Source organism: Pelmatolapia mariae, linkage group LG5 (genome assembly GCF_036321145.2).
Source record: "Pelmatolapia mariae isolate MD_Pm_ZW linkage group LG5, Pm_UMD_F_2, whole genome shotgun sequence".
In the NCBI taxonomy this organism is placed as follows: Eukaryota; Metazoa; Chordata; class Actinopteri; order Cichliformes; family Cichlidae; genus Pelmatolapia; species Pelmatolapia mariae.
In genome coordinates, this window is record NC_086231.1 from 10,663,692 (window position 1) to 10,678,950 (window position 15,259).

General features: G+C 36.7%; 3 protein-coding genes across 3 annotated transcripts; all 3 read right to left on the bottom strand.

Moving 5' to 3' along the window:
- Positions 1 to 3,775: 3,775 nt before the first annotated feature.
- LOC134626977 (transcription factor HES-5-like) lies at positions 3,776 to 4,394 on the bottom strand. Its single transcript, XM_063472886.1, has 2 exons — positions 4,299 to 4,394; positions 3,776 to 4,183 (listed from the first exon to the last, which is right to left on the bottom strand). Exons 1-2 carry the CDS (start codon positions 4,392 to 4,394, stop codon positions 3,857 to 3,859), a joined length of 423 nt encoding a protein of 140 aa, XP_063328956.1. The 3' UTR covers positions 3,776 to 3,856.
- Positions 4,395 to 8,190: 3,796 nt separating this feature from the next.
- On the bottom strand, positions 8,191 to 8,892 carry LOC134626978 (protein hairy-like). The gene is made up of 2 exons (XM_063472887.1): positions 8,770 to 8,892; positions 8,191 to 8,649 (listed from the first exon to the last, which is right to left on the bottom strand). Exons 1-2 carry the CDS (start codon positions 8,890 to 8,892, stop codon positions 8,323 to 8,325), a joined length of 450 nt encoding a protein of 149 aa, XP_063328957.1. The 3' UTR covers positions 8,191 to 8,322.
- A 3,713-nt stretch (positions 8,893 to 12,605) lies between these two features.
- On the bottom strand, positions 12,606 to 13,349 carry LOC134626979 (transcription factor HES-5-like). The gene is made up of 2 exons (XM_063472888.1): positions 13,227 to 13,349; positions 12,606 to 13,116 (listed from the first exon to the last, which is right to left on the bottom strand). Exons 1-2 carry the CDS (start codon positions 13,347 to 13,349, stop codon positions 12,796 to 12,798), a joined length of 444 nt encoding a protein of 147 aa, XP_063328958.1. The 3' UTR covers positions 12,606 to 12,795.
- Positions 13,350 to 15,259: the final 1,910 nt, after the last annotated feature.

The following is a 15,259-nucleotide window of genomic DNA, read 5'->3' on the forward strand; positions in this document are numbered from 1 at the left end:
CCGACCATATACGACGGTTCGGATCAAAAATCAACATAGATTCAATGTCGTCTTGCTATCTGGGATGCCATATATCCAGTGTGAGTAGCAAGTTGATCTAAGTTTCCCACACTGACTCTCTGTGTTGTGTTCAATGAACCACAAAGGGACTTCAGTGACAGATGCTGCCTGTGTGTTGTTGAAGAAAGACAGCATTACATCACCAGCCATCTGGAGGGAAAAGATCCCATTGGATGGCTGTGACAGCTTGAAATGTTAAAAAATAGTTTGAAAACTCTATAAGAAGCAAAGTAAAAATGTTTTGCAGGTCCTACTTTCAGTTTTCCACCACTACATTTTCTGCTTTGACCTCCTAGGACCTGGTGTCCACATATGTGGACATCACATTTTGGGTTATTTAGACCAAAATACTAAATTTTGATCTACAAGGGCCTGATATCCACTTACGAGGACATTATTCTGCTATTGTTCTATCAAAATTTTAAACGAATATCCTCATATGTGGCTCTTATATTTCTTAAAAACAAAAATAAGGTTAAAAAAAAAAAAAAAAAAAAACAACAACTGGTAATTCTTTGTTTTTACATTCATCGGGCCCCAATATGCCCAAATATCAAAGAGAAATTAAAAATGCATGTGTCATGGTGTGCGGTGTGGCAGGCAGGAATTGGACCCAAAATGCAGGACTCAGAGGAGAAAACGTGAACTCAAAAACTCTGCTTTAATGCAGGCTTCGAAGGCATACAAAAACAACAAACTAAACTAGGAAATCCAAGAATGTAATTTCACGAAAGAACACACAGCACGAGAGGGAAACCAACGTTATCGACGCGACAACAAGAACTAACTGACAGGGACTAAAATACACTGGCAAGCACATGAGGAAACGAGGAACAGGTGGGCACACAGCTGGGACTCATGGACATAATGAGACACAGACCTACAAAGCATAACAGGAAACACACAGACTATTTTACCACACAAACGCGAGGACCCGAACGGAGTACGGAGGGAAGACACAGGTAGGGATGATAAACACGACGACCAAACTCAAAGAACTAATACAAAATCAGAATAAACTAGAAAATGATAATAATAAACTCAAAGCGCTGAGTCACCGACCCAGGACCATGACAGCATGCCGTGGAAGAGTTCGGGTCTTAGGAGGTTAAGGCATAAATATGACTGATGATTACCAGCCATCAAATGGATGGGAGGGTAGGAGGTTTCCTGTGAGCAAGCAGTTTCCTCAAGTGTGCCATTTCCCTCTGGAGAAATAGCAAAGTGCTGGTGGAAAGACAATCATTTATAATCAACTAGACATTCTGGATTTTTCCCACACTTCCTCCTTTAACAGAAAATTGGCATGTGCCCATTTCCAATTTAGTTTGAGGATTTTTTTTTCTTTGGGCCAAAGTGTGACAAACCTCTTAAAATATGTATCTGACCCAGGACAGTATCCCTTCTGTTAAACAGCTGTATACCTGCTCTTTATACAGGAAAATATAGTGTGAGAAGTCTCTGTGTTTGCACTCTACATCTGGGTCACAACATTTAGGCGAACACTTTATTACACAGCATGAACATACAGACATTCAGCTAACGACTAAAATCTAAAAATGTAACAATTAGACTATATTATTTGATCGTCTTTGATGGAAGTCGTTATCAATAAAACTATTTTTGAATTCAACCAGGAAAATATCAGAGATTATAAAGGAGGAGAGCCTTGCCTTATGCATGTGACATTTACCATCTGATATCTCTCATATAACTCAAAGGTTTGTTTTCAGTGCTGAATCTAGCAATAATGTGTTTCTGGATAATTTCAAAAAGCCCCCAGGGGATAATGGGTAATTTTTCAGAACAAGTCTGGTTGTCATTAACCTTAACTTTATTCTGTTTATTTGCACAACCAGTAGAAGAGAGCAGATTTAATATCAAACTATTCACAATTCACACGAGGTAATTATTCTGAGAAGTTTCAGAACAGACCGCTGTCCCCTCAAGTTTTTACGTTTATGTTGACTAAAGCTTTTTGTTTTACCACAAGCTCTTCCTTGCTGTGCTGAAGAAGTAAACTTTGCAACATTTGACTGTATGCAGAGTTGTAAGAATGTCACTAATGAATTCAGTTGTGTAGCTAGCTGGCTAACAAGCTAGGACTGTGTTTCTAACGTCTTGGAGTTTGTATTTTTTTTTTCCAAAGTATGCTTGTACAGCGTTTCTTAAGTAAGTAACCAATACTACAAGAATACTTTCACTAATCTTTGGCCTGGTGGTTTTTATACTGAGGTATTTCTGTTTTAAATAACTTCTTTGCGCCTGAGTCCTGTGTGGTAGGTTTCTGTCTACTCCTGAAGGCTTGAGTTGAAATGAGCTTTTCATTCTGTGAATTAGACTATACACAGCTAGAGCTAAATACTTAATTTTCAGTGTGTCGCTGTGAAAACATCCGTTGAAAAACATTATCATTGACTAGATGAGTTGCTATAGCCCCAGAAAAACTAATCTCAAAGAACTTCATCAGGACTCACAAACCGGCAGCTAACACATTCGGGGTAGTGAGGTTTATGGTGGCACTTGACTTTGTAGTGAATCATGTAAAACAGCATTGATCACAGTCTTTAAAAATACTTTCAGACCATGTTTTCACTTTGAGCCACGCTCCCATTTATAATCTGATCGTTCTGGATTTATTGTTTCACTGGGGCTCTGTAAGTGATTTTATTTTGGTTTCCCACAGTTCCCCAGTTGTTATTTGGTTCAATATGACCAACACCTAAACTAAATTAAATAACACTCTTCATCACAGATTTTAGTGCTTTATTTTCCTTATTTTCCTCTGTTTTACATGTCTTTTTGGGAAACAATTATAGTGAGTGCTGGACTTTCTAGGTATTTATAAAAAGTGGAGACTTAAAATGAAGGAAAATGAAGAATGCATATCTTTCAGCAGATAGGTCAGTTATGCCATAAAATAATATTAGAGCACAGTGTTTTCATCTTACGGTGTTTGTTTATTCAGCATGAACGAAGGCTCAAACAGGAGCTGATGATCCATCACAACAACAACTTGTAGTTTTCTACAAGAGACACTGTACTCAGAAAGTATTATGGGAAAGCTGTCTTTATGAAAGACAATGGATTTGCAGTATTTAGGAAGCCATGACAATTCTTTCCTCAAACAAAGCAAAAATTAACAAAAATTGACCTTAAAACAGGTCAGGTAAAACCATTAAAATAAACTGCATTGTCTCTTCAAATCTGAGAATGACTTAAATGTAATGTTTTCTGCAAAACATTTATTTTGATCTTAAAACAGATCCCTTTTCATTAATCACTTACATTGAAGTAAACGTGATCAAAAAGAAGGTTTTATCCACAAAGGATAAAAATAAAAACTATCACTGATGATAAAAAGCTATAAATAACCCAATTACACAACTCAACCCACAATGAGTTGTAGTGAGTCCAGTTCAGGTAAAGTTCATTACTCCTTCCTGGTCAGAAAGAGGACATTTCAATTTTAGATTTAAAAAATCAATAATGGTAAAAAAGTATTACTATAACATAATCAGTACAAGAAGTACACCTAAGATATAATAATGATTGCAGATTCAATCAGATTTCATTCATGCGATATGCATCTTATGTTTCCTTTCCTAACATGTAGGATACTGTTAATGTCATTTCCTTAGGAAATGTCATCTTGCACATACACAAGAACACACAAAGTAAAGCCTTCTGTACATACAGAAGAAAAAGTCCACAGAATTTTAAACAATTCAGTCCAGTCATGTCTGACCAATATGGTCTGTTTAGCTTGTCTGGTATGGACTCCAGTGTGAGTGTTCTACCACGGCCTCCAGAGGACGCTGTTGTCTTTTGTCTCCAGAGAGCATTGGGTGATGCTGGTCTGGTCTGTGGAGCTCAGAATAGAGAAGTCAGCCTCTTTCAGCTTCTCATCAGAGGCAGTCTGCAGCTTGTTGGAGTGCGTCAGCAGGTTTCTCTGCAGCTGTAGCTGTGTCAGGAAGCAAACGGTCATCTCCAGGATGTCTGCCTTCTCCAGGTTGGAGTCTGGCTGCTGTTTGAGGAACTCTGGAACCAGGAGAGACTTGAGCTGCTCAATGCAGGTGTTGATTCGCTCTCTGCGTAACTTCTCCACCAGAGGCTTTCTGAGCTGCAGAAAGAAGAACAAAGTCATTAATAAACTTGTTCAGGAGTTTTGTTTTTGTTAGCAACAAAATATATTTTCTACAATTTGACAGTTTACATGATCAAAACCTTCAGTTTACCTTGTGGTTCAGAGTCAGATCCTGAGAACTGGTCATGGCTGGATCGCTATGCTGTAGAGGTCTCTGTAGAGAGAATCTGATCCCTTCTGGCTTCATCCCTCCTATTTATACTCCATCATCTCCATATGAATGTGTGAGTCTTGGTCTTGTTGAGGTTTCCCACAGTCTGAGCCAAACAGAGAGCTCCTTGAGACAATAAGGCATGTGAGGCAGCAACATTCTGTCATTACCGCCGAGCGTATAATAGTTAGCTCCCAGGGGAGCAGGTGGAGGAGATAAAGAGAGTGCAAGAGGGCGCTTTGTGAATCTGTGAAAGGGATGACCCTGTAGTGAGCAGAACTGATATCTCAGCACACCCTTAACATCCTATCAAAAAAGTGCAAGTTTACTTGATCTAATTAATGAATTATAGCACTAACTGATAGGTAGATGACATTAGTTCTTTGCTTGTTTCTGCCAAAAAAACTGAAGAGTGAATTGCGTATTGAATGTATTGTTATATTTAATTTGTAATTTATCAAGATCTTTCATTTGATACTTTATTTAAACTTTTATCAAACCTTTTTTCAATAAAAAACCTAATTTTTTCCTGTAATAACATGGTTGAGTGCAATAGCCTGTGATTTTCTCACTGAAATTACTCAACACGATTATCATGCTGCTGAACACATGCAGTCATCATTTGACACGTGCCGTATATCCAGTGTGAGTAGCAAGTTGATCTCAGTTTCCCACACTGACTCCCCGCGCTGTGTTCAATTAACCACAAAGGGACTACTGTGACAGATGCTGCCCGTGTGTTGTTATACAAAGAAAGAATTACATCACCAACCATCTGGAGGGAAAAGTTCCCATTGGTTGGCTCTGAAGGACAGTTTAAATTTAAAACCGCTGTTAAAAAGTTTATCAAAACTAAACTCAGAATGTTCAAACCTGTCACATTTTAAGTTTTCTAACACTATAATACATTTTGAACTTTGGTGGTAATCACTCACTCACTACTGAGTATCAAAGTAATCAATATTTTAACTGTGAGAGTGGGAGGTTTCCTGAAGTGTGCCAAATCCCTCAGGAGAATTAGCCGGCTGCTGGTCGGCTGATCGTTATTCACTCTCAGCTCTGTTCTCCAGAGTTTTCCCACACTTTAGTAAAAAAATTGACATGTGCCAGTATGTAAGTTAACATAATGTTTTTTTTATTGCAAAGGTTGTGAAATCTCCTGAAAAATCTTGCCAGTTTATTTAAAAAAAAAACAAAAAACTGGTTGTTCAAACCTTTTGAGAAAAATTAAAATTCAATAATCTTACAACAAAAAACAAAAAAACAAAACAGATCTCAGCTGCAGGTTTCTGATAATTAGTTTTAAATAAGAGTTGCATGTCTGCTACTAAAGCTAAACTGGTACACATGGCATATAGCATCCTCTGATGTTTGCTTTACTTTATTGTTATAGCAAAACTTTTTCACTGAATCCCCAACCTGCAAAAGACAGGTTTCAGGTGGTGGATGCTTAAAAAATATAAAATAAGAAGATTAAAAAATTACTGTGACTTCCTGTAGTTCCTGTAGACTTCCTGTTATTCAAAAAAACTTTAGCTTTTTCTGAATGATTCTTTTTCAAGGTTTGTACAATGATTTTCCACATCACCTCTTTGATTCTAGTCCACAGCTGAATCGTTCTCAAACACCTTGTTTAAATAGTGCTTCTAGTTTAAGAAGATCATATGAAAGTTTTCTGATGGAAATGGTACCGCTGCTTTATTTAAAGGAAGCGCAGCCATCATGATGATTTAAACATGTGTCAGTTTGTGGAGTCTCGGTCCCTTTTATCCTCTGTCCCTTCAGGGCAAAGGTCTGGATCTATTGTTCCACTGGGGCTCTGTGAATGAGTTTCTTCTGCTTTCCAACACTTAGTCCTTTCAGTGCTGTCACTTGAGAAACAATAGAAGTGTGCCTTATTGAGCATCACATAAGCTAAAATGTGTATCATCTTTTAAGATTTAAATGATTAACTTTGAAACAATTATTAAAACGTGTGAATCTGATGATTTTACCAGAGAAGTTAAGACACTGCATATTTGACCTTTAAGTTTAAAGATTTGACTTCCAACTGAGCAAATTGAAATAACATTGATGACCCTTCTCATTGCAAATGTTGGCTGTTCACTGAATGTGCATTTTGGATAAACAATTATAATAGGGTTCTAAAGGTTTGAAGTATTTGTCTACAGCAAATGGAGACAAAGATAGATACATATGACAGAAAATGAAGAACATACAGTGCTCAACAAATTTATTGAACCACCTGTCATAAAACAATAAAACAGACATCTTAGAAATCTGTCAAAAACTTGTTAGAAACTAAAAATTACATTACAAATTTGAGCCGGCGCACTGGATGCCTCTGAGAAGTCAGAAGTTAATTGAGTATTACAATCAATCACTAAAACATTTTTTTTTCTGTTCTGGAATCCAATTAAGTAATTTGGTATCTTAAGCAAAAATAATAACGTGCTTTACTTTTTCTTTTTTTGTAAAAAAAACAAAAAATGTATTGATAACAATTATATTTTAGCATTAAAAATATAATTTTAAATAATGAGTTTGAGCCTACTGGTGGATTAACAATTACACAATTACCAATTCTGTTAGATTATAGCAGCTGTTCCACCAAATGTAAACCTTACATTGGGTGCCCCAAAAAGACCTTACATGGACGACTTCATTCTGAAAACGCTACGTCCAGATAAACGGAATCGGCTTTTTGGGATTTCATTAGCTTGATGATTGAGCATGCGTCAATGCACTTACACTGGGTGGTGTTCTAATAAACTTGTTAGTCACTGTCTGAATAGCATCAATGTAAAAAGATAACAGATCAACTGCATAAAAATTATATGAAAGCACAATGTTTTACACTGGCAGTGTTTATTTATTCAACAAGGACGAAAGCTCAAACAGGAGGTGATGATATATCACAACAACAACTTGTAGATTTCTACAAGACACACTGTACTCAGAAAGAGTAGAGGAAAAGCTGTCTTTATGAAAGACAATCAATTTACAATATTCAAAAACCCAGTACTCAGTGACATTTGATTTCTTTTTCCACTTTCACTCACTAAACAGCAAATGACCTTAAAATATATTGTTGTTAACTGCTGAATTCAATTTTTTCTCACAAAGTAAATATTACTTTGTCTTCTCAAACCTGACATTAACAAAAACAGTAATGTTTTCAGTAAAACAAACATATTTATCTTAAAACAGATCAAGTTTTAGTAATGACATACACTGAGATACAAGTCATCTAAATGTCCACATAGAACAATTAAGATATTAAACTGATCAATAATGATCATGAAGTACCAATATCACTGTCAAGTTTTTACCGACTAAGAAAACTTTGATATTAAGAAAACCTTTTAGAAAAAAGTTGTAGATCTTATAACAAATTGAACCTTGAATTTAGATTAATGTTAAACTGATCAGTAACAGTCAAGAGGTACAAACATCACAATTACATGACTTGCCCACATTGAGTCGTATAGTTAGAAAATCTTTATGAAAGAAATACTAAACATTTGGATCTTATAACAGATCAATTTTGTGTGATTAATATGTACAATCACAATGAGTCCTTAAAATGGACATTTAAAATTTAGATCCCAAAAATCGAAAACCAGCAAAAGGTAACAAATGTCAATTGAAAAAAATCAATAATAGTAAAAAGTATTACTATAACATCATCAGTACATGAAGTACAGAAAGAAACAATTAAAATTGTTCATGCAATCAGATTCAATTCATGCAATATGCATGACATGAAATTTTCTTTCTCAACATGAAAGATATTGTTACTACACTTTCCTTAGGAAATGTCATCTGACACACACACACACACAGTAAAGCCTTCTGTACATACAGAAGAAAAAGTCCACAGAATTTTAAACAATTCAGTCCAGTCATGTCTGACCAATATGGTCTGTTTCGCTTGTCTGGTATGGACTCCAGTGTGAGTTTTCTACCACGGCCTCCAGAGGACGCTGTTGTCTTTTCTCTCCAGAGAGCATTGGGTGATGCTGGTCTGAACAGTGGAGCCTAGAAGACAAAGGTCAACTTCCCTTAGCTTCTCATCAGAGGCAGTCTGCAGCTTGTTGGAGTGCGTCACCAGGTTTCTCTGCAGCTGTAGCTGTGTCAGTAAGCAAACGGTCATCTCCAGGATGTCTGCTTTCTCCAGTTTGGATTCTGGCTGCTGTTTGAGGAACTCTGGACCCAGAAGAGACTTGAGCTGTTCAATGCAGGTGTTGATTCGCTCTCTGCGTAACTTCTCCACCAGAGGCTTTCTGAGCTGCAGAAAGAAGAACAAAGTCATTAATAAACTTGTTTGTTTGTTTGTTTTATTGTTAGAAAAAGAAAAGAAACACTGTCAACTTAATAATAATTTAAGTCCAGGCAGTGTTCAATTTACCTTGTGGGTTAGAGTCAAATTATCCGTTGAAGTAGTCATTGGTGCAGCAATTGTAGGTGCCATGGTTGGATCTCTGTGTTGCAGAAGTCTCTGTAGCGAGAATCTGATCTCTGCTGGCTTCATGGCTCCTACTTATAGTCCTACATTTCCATATCAATGTGTGGGTCTTACTCTGGTTGAGGTTTCCCACAGTCTGAACCAATCAGAGAGCTCTGCGAGACAATAAGGCATGTGGAGCAGCAACATGCTCCTGTATGCCTGGGGGATAATGGTTAGGTCTCAGGGGAACAGCTGGAGGACTGGGGGGAGACTGAGACATGCCCACAGATCTCTGTATGAAGCTGGGAAAGTGGTGACCCTGTAGAAGATCTGCTGCCAGATGCTGAGATCAATGATTCTGACTGAGCACACGCTCATTATCCCAGTGCACATGTGCGGGAATAACAAAGCTGTAATGTATGAATTTCATATAAGCAAAAAAAGTGGTAGACTAGGTGAATTTTTCTGCGTTTGCTGCTTCTGTTGATTTTAATGGACAATTTAGTAATTTGTATTTTCTATCATAGAGCTTAAATATCTTTTTTTTATTTATCCAAAAACGCACACGTTTTGAAAACTCTACCATAAGATCTTTGAATGCTGTATCTACACATTTAATTTAAACTACTCAATATAATACATTAAAATACTCAAAACAAACTCAGTCCATCCAGATGCCACTGTGTCTTGTGACACGTGCCTTGTAACCACTGTGAGTAGCAGGTCGATCTCAGTTTCCCACACTTACCCCCGTGCTGTGGCCATTGAGCCACAAAGGGATTTTTGTCACAGATGCTGGTTATGTGTTGTTATAGAGACAGTGAATTACATCACAAACCATCTGGTGGGAATGGATCCCACTGGTTGGCTCTGACTGATAATAAAATCTGAAAAGATTATGTGAAAATAATTTCAACTTTTTTAATCTTTGACACATTTTGATCCTCGGTTCATATTTGTGACTGATAACTGACTGAGAGCTGGATTGAAATTTTGGGATTGTGATGGTGGGAGCCTTCCTGGGTGACAGAATTTTCATGAAGTGTGTCAAATCCCTTTGGAGAATTCACACGCTGCTGGTGGAGTGATTGCCACTGAACTCTTGTCTCATGGGTTTTCCCACACTCCTATCATTTGCCTAGAATAAGCATGCCCCGATTTACAAGTTAATTTTCATCTTGAAGATTATTTACCCATAGCCATTACCCAATTTGTGAAAGTTGAAATTATTATCACTCCAACAAATTGGAAAGGGACTTAGAATGCTTTAAATCAGGAATGGGGAGGCCAGATACTGCAGCATACGAAGAAGCATACAGAGGTTCAAGATCTGTAATAAGTGAATTTAACTACAGTAGGTTAACCGCGGCTAATAATGGGTAATGTTTGAGTATTTCTTCATCATCTGGCCTTTTGCTGAGATGCTAAATCTTTTGTAAAACCTTATGCTGTATATGTTAAGACTGCAGGGCAGCTCACTGGTGTGGTGGTCAGCACTGATACGTGATATTAACAAGGTCAGTGGTTTGAATCCAACATGAGACCTTTATGTACAGAATTTGTACGTAGTCCCCTCTATTAGGATGTTATGAATGGATGCCATCACTACCCCTATTTAACTTTTCTGTATCCTCTAGCTTTATTTTCTCCTGTGCAGACTGAGACAACATCAGTGTTTTGCAATAAATTTCCAGCTAGCTATCTAATTAGACAGCTGTGTTCTAGAAATCCCCAGTGACCTTCATTGTTTTTTAAAGTGGTGATTTGTGAGTTTTAAATATTAGCTTATGTTTTCTCTCAGAAAGGTGGGGTATTAATAAAATCCACTATGTTAGCCGGATAACTTGCAGAACCTAAGAATTAGTGATATCCATCCAATGTAAAGCTGTATCTATAGCATGTTTCTAGAAACAGTATGTCCTGTTGAGCAAGATTCCCTTCTGTCAGGGGCATGGAGGCAAGCTGTTACATGTTCACCTGGTTTCTGTTTCATATTATCTTGAAAAATATATTCCTGTGAAAGAAACGGTTTTGATTTGAGCACCAACAAGACATAAACATGACAAGAGAGAGAAAGACTGTCTACAGACTTGGCAAAGGGTCAAGTGAATGAATGAGAAGAAATGCTGAAGTAAACTTCAGGCTTTTTGCAGTTCATTTTGAATAACTTTTATATGCCTGCTTAAAGAGTTTGCATGTGCACTTTTAATTAAAGACCTCTTGTTTGTTCAGTTTAACTTGGATCCGCAAATACTTATGAAATCATCTCTGACAGGGAGCTTCTTCATTTAGGCTTGAACTTACAATAGGCGTTATGACGAATAGATTTTAGACCCAAAAAGATTAACAACAATTAAATGTGTGACACGTTGTGCAGTTTGTACTGTCAATAACAAAACTGTTCTTTCATAATTTTTCTTTATGAGTTTCTTCAGATCGTGTCTTTAATTTAAATCCACACAAGACACTTTCGAAGATCTCTAGTTAAAATAGAGATTAACAATAAGAAATGACAATTTTAAAAAAAATGGTGTTACTGTTTTATGTAAAAAAAGGAATGGACAAAATCATGGCCAAAAAGACGACAACAACAAAAAGATTAGAAATAGGGAGTCAGGCTCCCTTTTATCCCCTGTCACTTCAGGGCAAAGGTCTGGATCTATTGTTCCTCTGAGGCTCTGTGAGTGAGTTTCTTCTGGTTTCCCACAGTCCGTCCTTTCAGTGCTTTCACTACAGGAACAATAGAAGTGTGTCTTAGTCTGCATGTCATTAGATTTAATTTGTGACGGTTTCATGGAAGTGAGAGCTTTTACTTTAAACACACACACATATCCAGAAAGTTCCCCTCATTAAAAAAAGGATTGAACCTTGTTTTTCTTTTGTATGCTCTAACCTAAATAGTTTTTAGACTGCAGCATTTTTTAATTGGATATGTAAATTAAACAAAGATCAGTGATAAACACCCCTTAAATTGGAAGTGAATGGAGTACATCTTTGCCATTACTTATGAAAACCACAACAAACAACAACATGGAAATAAAGTTTTCACTTGGCAGTGTTTGTTTATTTAACAAGAGTCACATAAAGCATAAATGCTTTAAACAGGAAGTGATGATACATCACAACGACAACTTGCAGATTTCTACAAGGCACACTGTACTCAGAGAGAGTGAAGGGACACAGTCTTTGTGAAAGACAAAATATTTACAGCATTTAAGAACACATTAATCAATATGAAAACTATTAATATTGACCTTCAAACAGATCACATTTACGTTCCCAAAAGAAAAAAACACCTATCACAAAAAAGCTGACAGTGTGAAACATTTTTCAATAAAATGATAAATATTAATCTTAAAACAGATTGGTTTTCAGTAATCATGAAGTGATCAGTGTTTATCAAAAGGTACAATTAATATACTGTTTAATCCTCAGTGAATAGTAGGGGTTAAAATTGCCATATCAAGCCTTTTATAATTAAAAGGATAAACAACTGGATCTTAGAACAGATCTGTTTTGATATTAAATGAAGGTCAAGTTCATTATTACAATCAGTCCAGAAAAAGGACGTTTAAATCCTAGATCACAATGGTCAAAAACAAACGAACAAAATACTACATTTGGTTCATGCAACATGCATGACATGAGGTTTTCTTTCTTAATGTGAAAGATGTCATTTTCTCAGGAAATGTCATCTTGCACAGAAAAAAAACCTGACAAAAACTATAGTACTATATATACAACTATGTTACTATAACACATACATTAGGCATTGATAATAATCGCTGATGCAATCGGATTTCATTCATGCTACATGCATGACAAGATGTTTTCTTCCTTAACACGAAAGGCTCTATTGCTGTCATTTCCTCAGGAAATGTCGTCTTACAGACACACAAGAACACAAAGTTCAAATAATTCAGTCCTGTCACGTTTGACCAATATGCTCTTTTTTTTTTTCTTGGTATTAACTCCACTTTGTAGTGTCTACCATGGCCTCCAGAGGGCGCTGTTGATTGGACATTTGTTTTTGGTGATCATGTTCTGGACTGTGGAGCTCAGAGGAGAGAAGTCAGCCTCTTTCAGCTTCTTATCAGAGGCAGTCTGCAGCTTGTTGGAGTGGGTCAGCAGGTTTCTCTGCTGCTGTAGCTGTGTCAGGAAGCAAACGGTCATCTCCAGGATGTCTGCTTTCTCCAGTTTGGAGTCTGGCTGCTGTTTGAGGAACTCTGGACCCAGAAGAGACTTGAGCTGCTCAATGCAGGTGTTGATTCGCTCTCTGCGTAACTTCTCCACCAGAGGCTTTCTGAGCTGCAAAGAAGAATAATGCAATTAATAAACTTGTTCGGGAGTTTTGTGTTAGCAACAAAATATAATTGATAAAATTTTATAGAAAACAAGTTCCACTAATTTTGATTTACCTTGTGAGTCAGAGTCAGATGCTCCTCAGAACTGCTAAGTGCTGCAAGGATTTTAGGTGCCATGCCTGGATCTCTGTGCTGTGGAGATCTCTGTAGAGAGAATCTGATCTCTGCTGGTTTCATCCCTCCCATTTATACTCCAGCATCTCCATATGAATGTGTGGGTCTTAGTCTGGTTGAGGTTTCCCACAGTCTGAGCCAATCAGAGTGCTCTGCGAGACAATAAGGCTTGTGGAGCCAGCAGCATGCTGTCGTTAATGCCTGGGGGATAATAGTGAGGTCTCAGGGGAACAGGTGGAAGACTGTGGGTAAACGAAGCGAGTGTAACAGATCTCTGTGTGATTATGGGAAAGGGGTGACCCTGTAGGGAAAGGAGATCTGCTGCCTGATACTGGGATCAATGGTTTTGACCGAGCTCACGCTGATTATCCCATCACACGTCAGGGAAAAAAATTCATGTTTTAATGACAAATTATGGGTAAAAATAAAATAATGGGATTAATGGTTTATTTCGCATGTGTTGTTTATAATGAGATTAATTTTAAGGGAAACTGTAAACATCAATTTGATTTTAACTGATAATTTCATTTATACTATTGTATAAAGAGTTACAAATTTTGATATATATATATAGATAGATAGATAGATAGATAGATAAATCTATCTATCTATCTATCTATCTATCTATCTATCTATCTATCTATCTATCTATTTTATTTTTTTTACAAATGCAAGAATATATTTTGGTGTTGTACCAATTAATTAAATCATAATGTCTCTAGAAAATAATCATGTAGCTGACCAGATGCAGTCATGTCTTTTGACACGTGCCGTATAGTCAGCATGAGTAGCAAGTTAATTTCAGTTTCCCACACCCGTGTTATTGTCAATGAACCACAAAAGAACTTCTGTTGCAGATGCTGTGGGTTGTCATAGAAACGTGAGGTTACATCACCAACCACCTGGAGGGAAAGAATCCCATTGGCTGTCTTGGACAGTTGTTACAATTCAAATTTATAATAATAATAAAAAAAAAACATTCTTAAAGTAATCAAATTAGGGTACCACAATTTGGAAAGTATTATTTTCAGTTTGCAATCAGCTACACATTTTATACCTCTAATGCTAATCATGATTACTGATTACTGACCATCAACTACATCAAAATTTCACCTCTTAGGGTCCTGGGGGTGGGGGATGGTGGTGGCAGTTTCATGAAGTGTGTCCAGTGCTTCTGGTGGATTAATTCACAACTGGTGGGGTGAGTGTGTCCTACTCTTTTCTCCAGAGTATTCACTTAACCATAAATAAATAAATAATAATAATCAAAAAAAAAATAACTCTTGTGCCCTGTTGCAGGTTGAAAATTCTCCCATAGAATCATCTTTAAAAATATTTACCTATTAATCAATATGTAAACAATAAAACAAAAAACTGAATGTCATGCCCTGTCAAAATTGAGATAAATAACTTAAGCAAAAATATTAACAGTATTAGATGGCCTTCAACTTTTTGTCACTCAGAGTTTACATAAGCAACAAGAAGGTCAGATTTTGCAGCAGCTGAAAAAAATATGTACAGCTGCAGCCTGTGGGTGGAATTAGATTATTTAGAAACTGAAGTTGTTTCCCGTTAACTTAAACCTCACATAGTCTTAAATGTAACAGGATACAGCTTCATCTTGTAATGCTTAACCTCACTTCAACTTTACTCTAACCCGCTGTGCTTACTATGAGCTCTGGAACCTTTGTAGTTAAAACAAATTTAACAACAACGGGTCCACTACAGCTGTGTCATTAAAAAAAAAATGTTGTAACTGAATTTTTAAATTACTGTAATGTATTGCTAAATTGTTTTAGCTAGTTTGACCCCCAAAATAAAGATCTGTCTCAAACTCTGCAAATGAAACAGTTTAGTGAACAAAATAGTGGTATGATATATAAAAAACTAGAGTAACAGTTTTAATCAAAGGCTTGATGTTAAACCGATTGTCGTAAAAGAACAGACGTTTTAAGCTCTGTTCTTTCAGGGCA

What these genes read in the sequence shown, in the direction of transcription:
- LOC134626979 (XM_063472888.1), bottom strand. Translation starts at nt 13,349, where the DNA reads ATGAAACCAGCAGAGATCAGATTCTCTCTACAGAGATCTCCACAGCAC. An exon ending in ATCTGACTCTGACTCACAAG is followed by an intron (nt 13,117 to 13,226) that starts GTAAATCAAAAT and finishes TCTTCTTTGCAG; the next exon opens with CTCAGAAAGCCTCTGGTGGA.
- LOC134626978 (XM_063472887.1), bottom strand. Translation starts at nt 8,892, where the DNA reads ATGAAGCCAGCAGAGATCAGATTCTCGCTACAGAGACTTCTGCAACAC. An exon ending in ATTTGACTCTAACCCACAAG is followed by an intron (nt 8,650 to 8,769) that starts GTAAATTGAACA and finishes TTCTTTCTGCAG; the next exon opens with CTCAGAAAGCCTCTGGTGGA.
- LOC134626977 (XM_063472886.1), bottom strand. Translation starts at nt 4,394, where the DNA reads ATGAAGCCAGAAGGGATCAGATTCTCTCTACAGAGACCTCTACAGCAT. An exon ending in ATCTGACTCTGAACCACAAG is followed by an intron (nt 4,184 to 4,298) that starts GTAAACTGAAGG and finishes TTCTTTCTGCAG; the next exon opens with CTCAGAAAGCCTCTGGTGGA.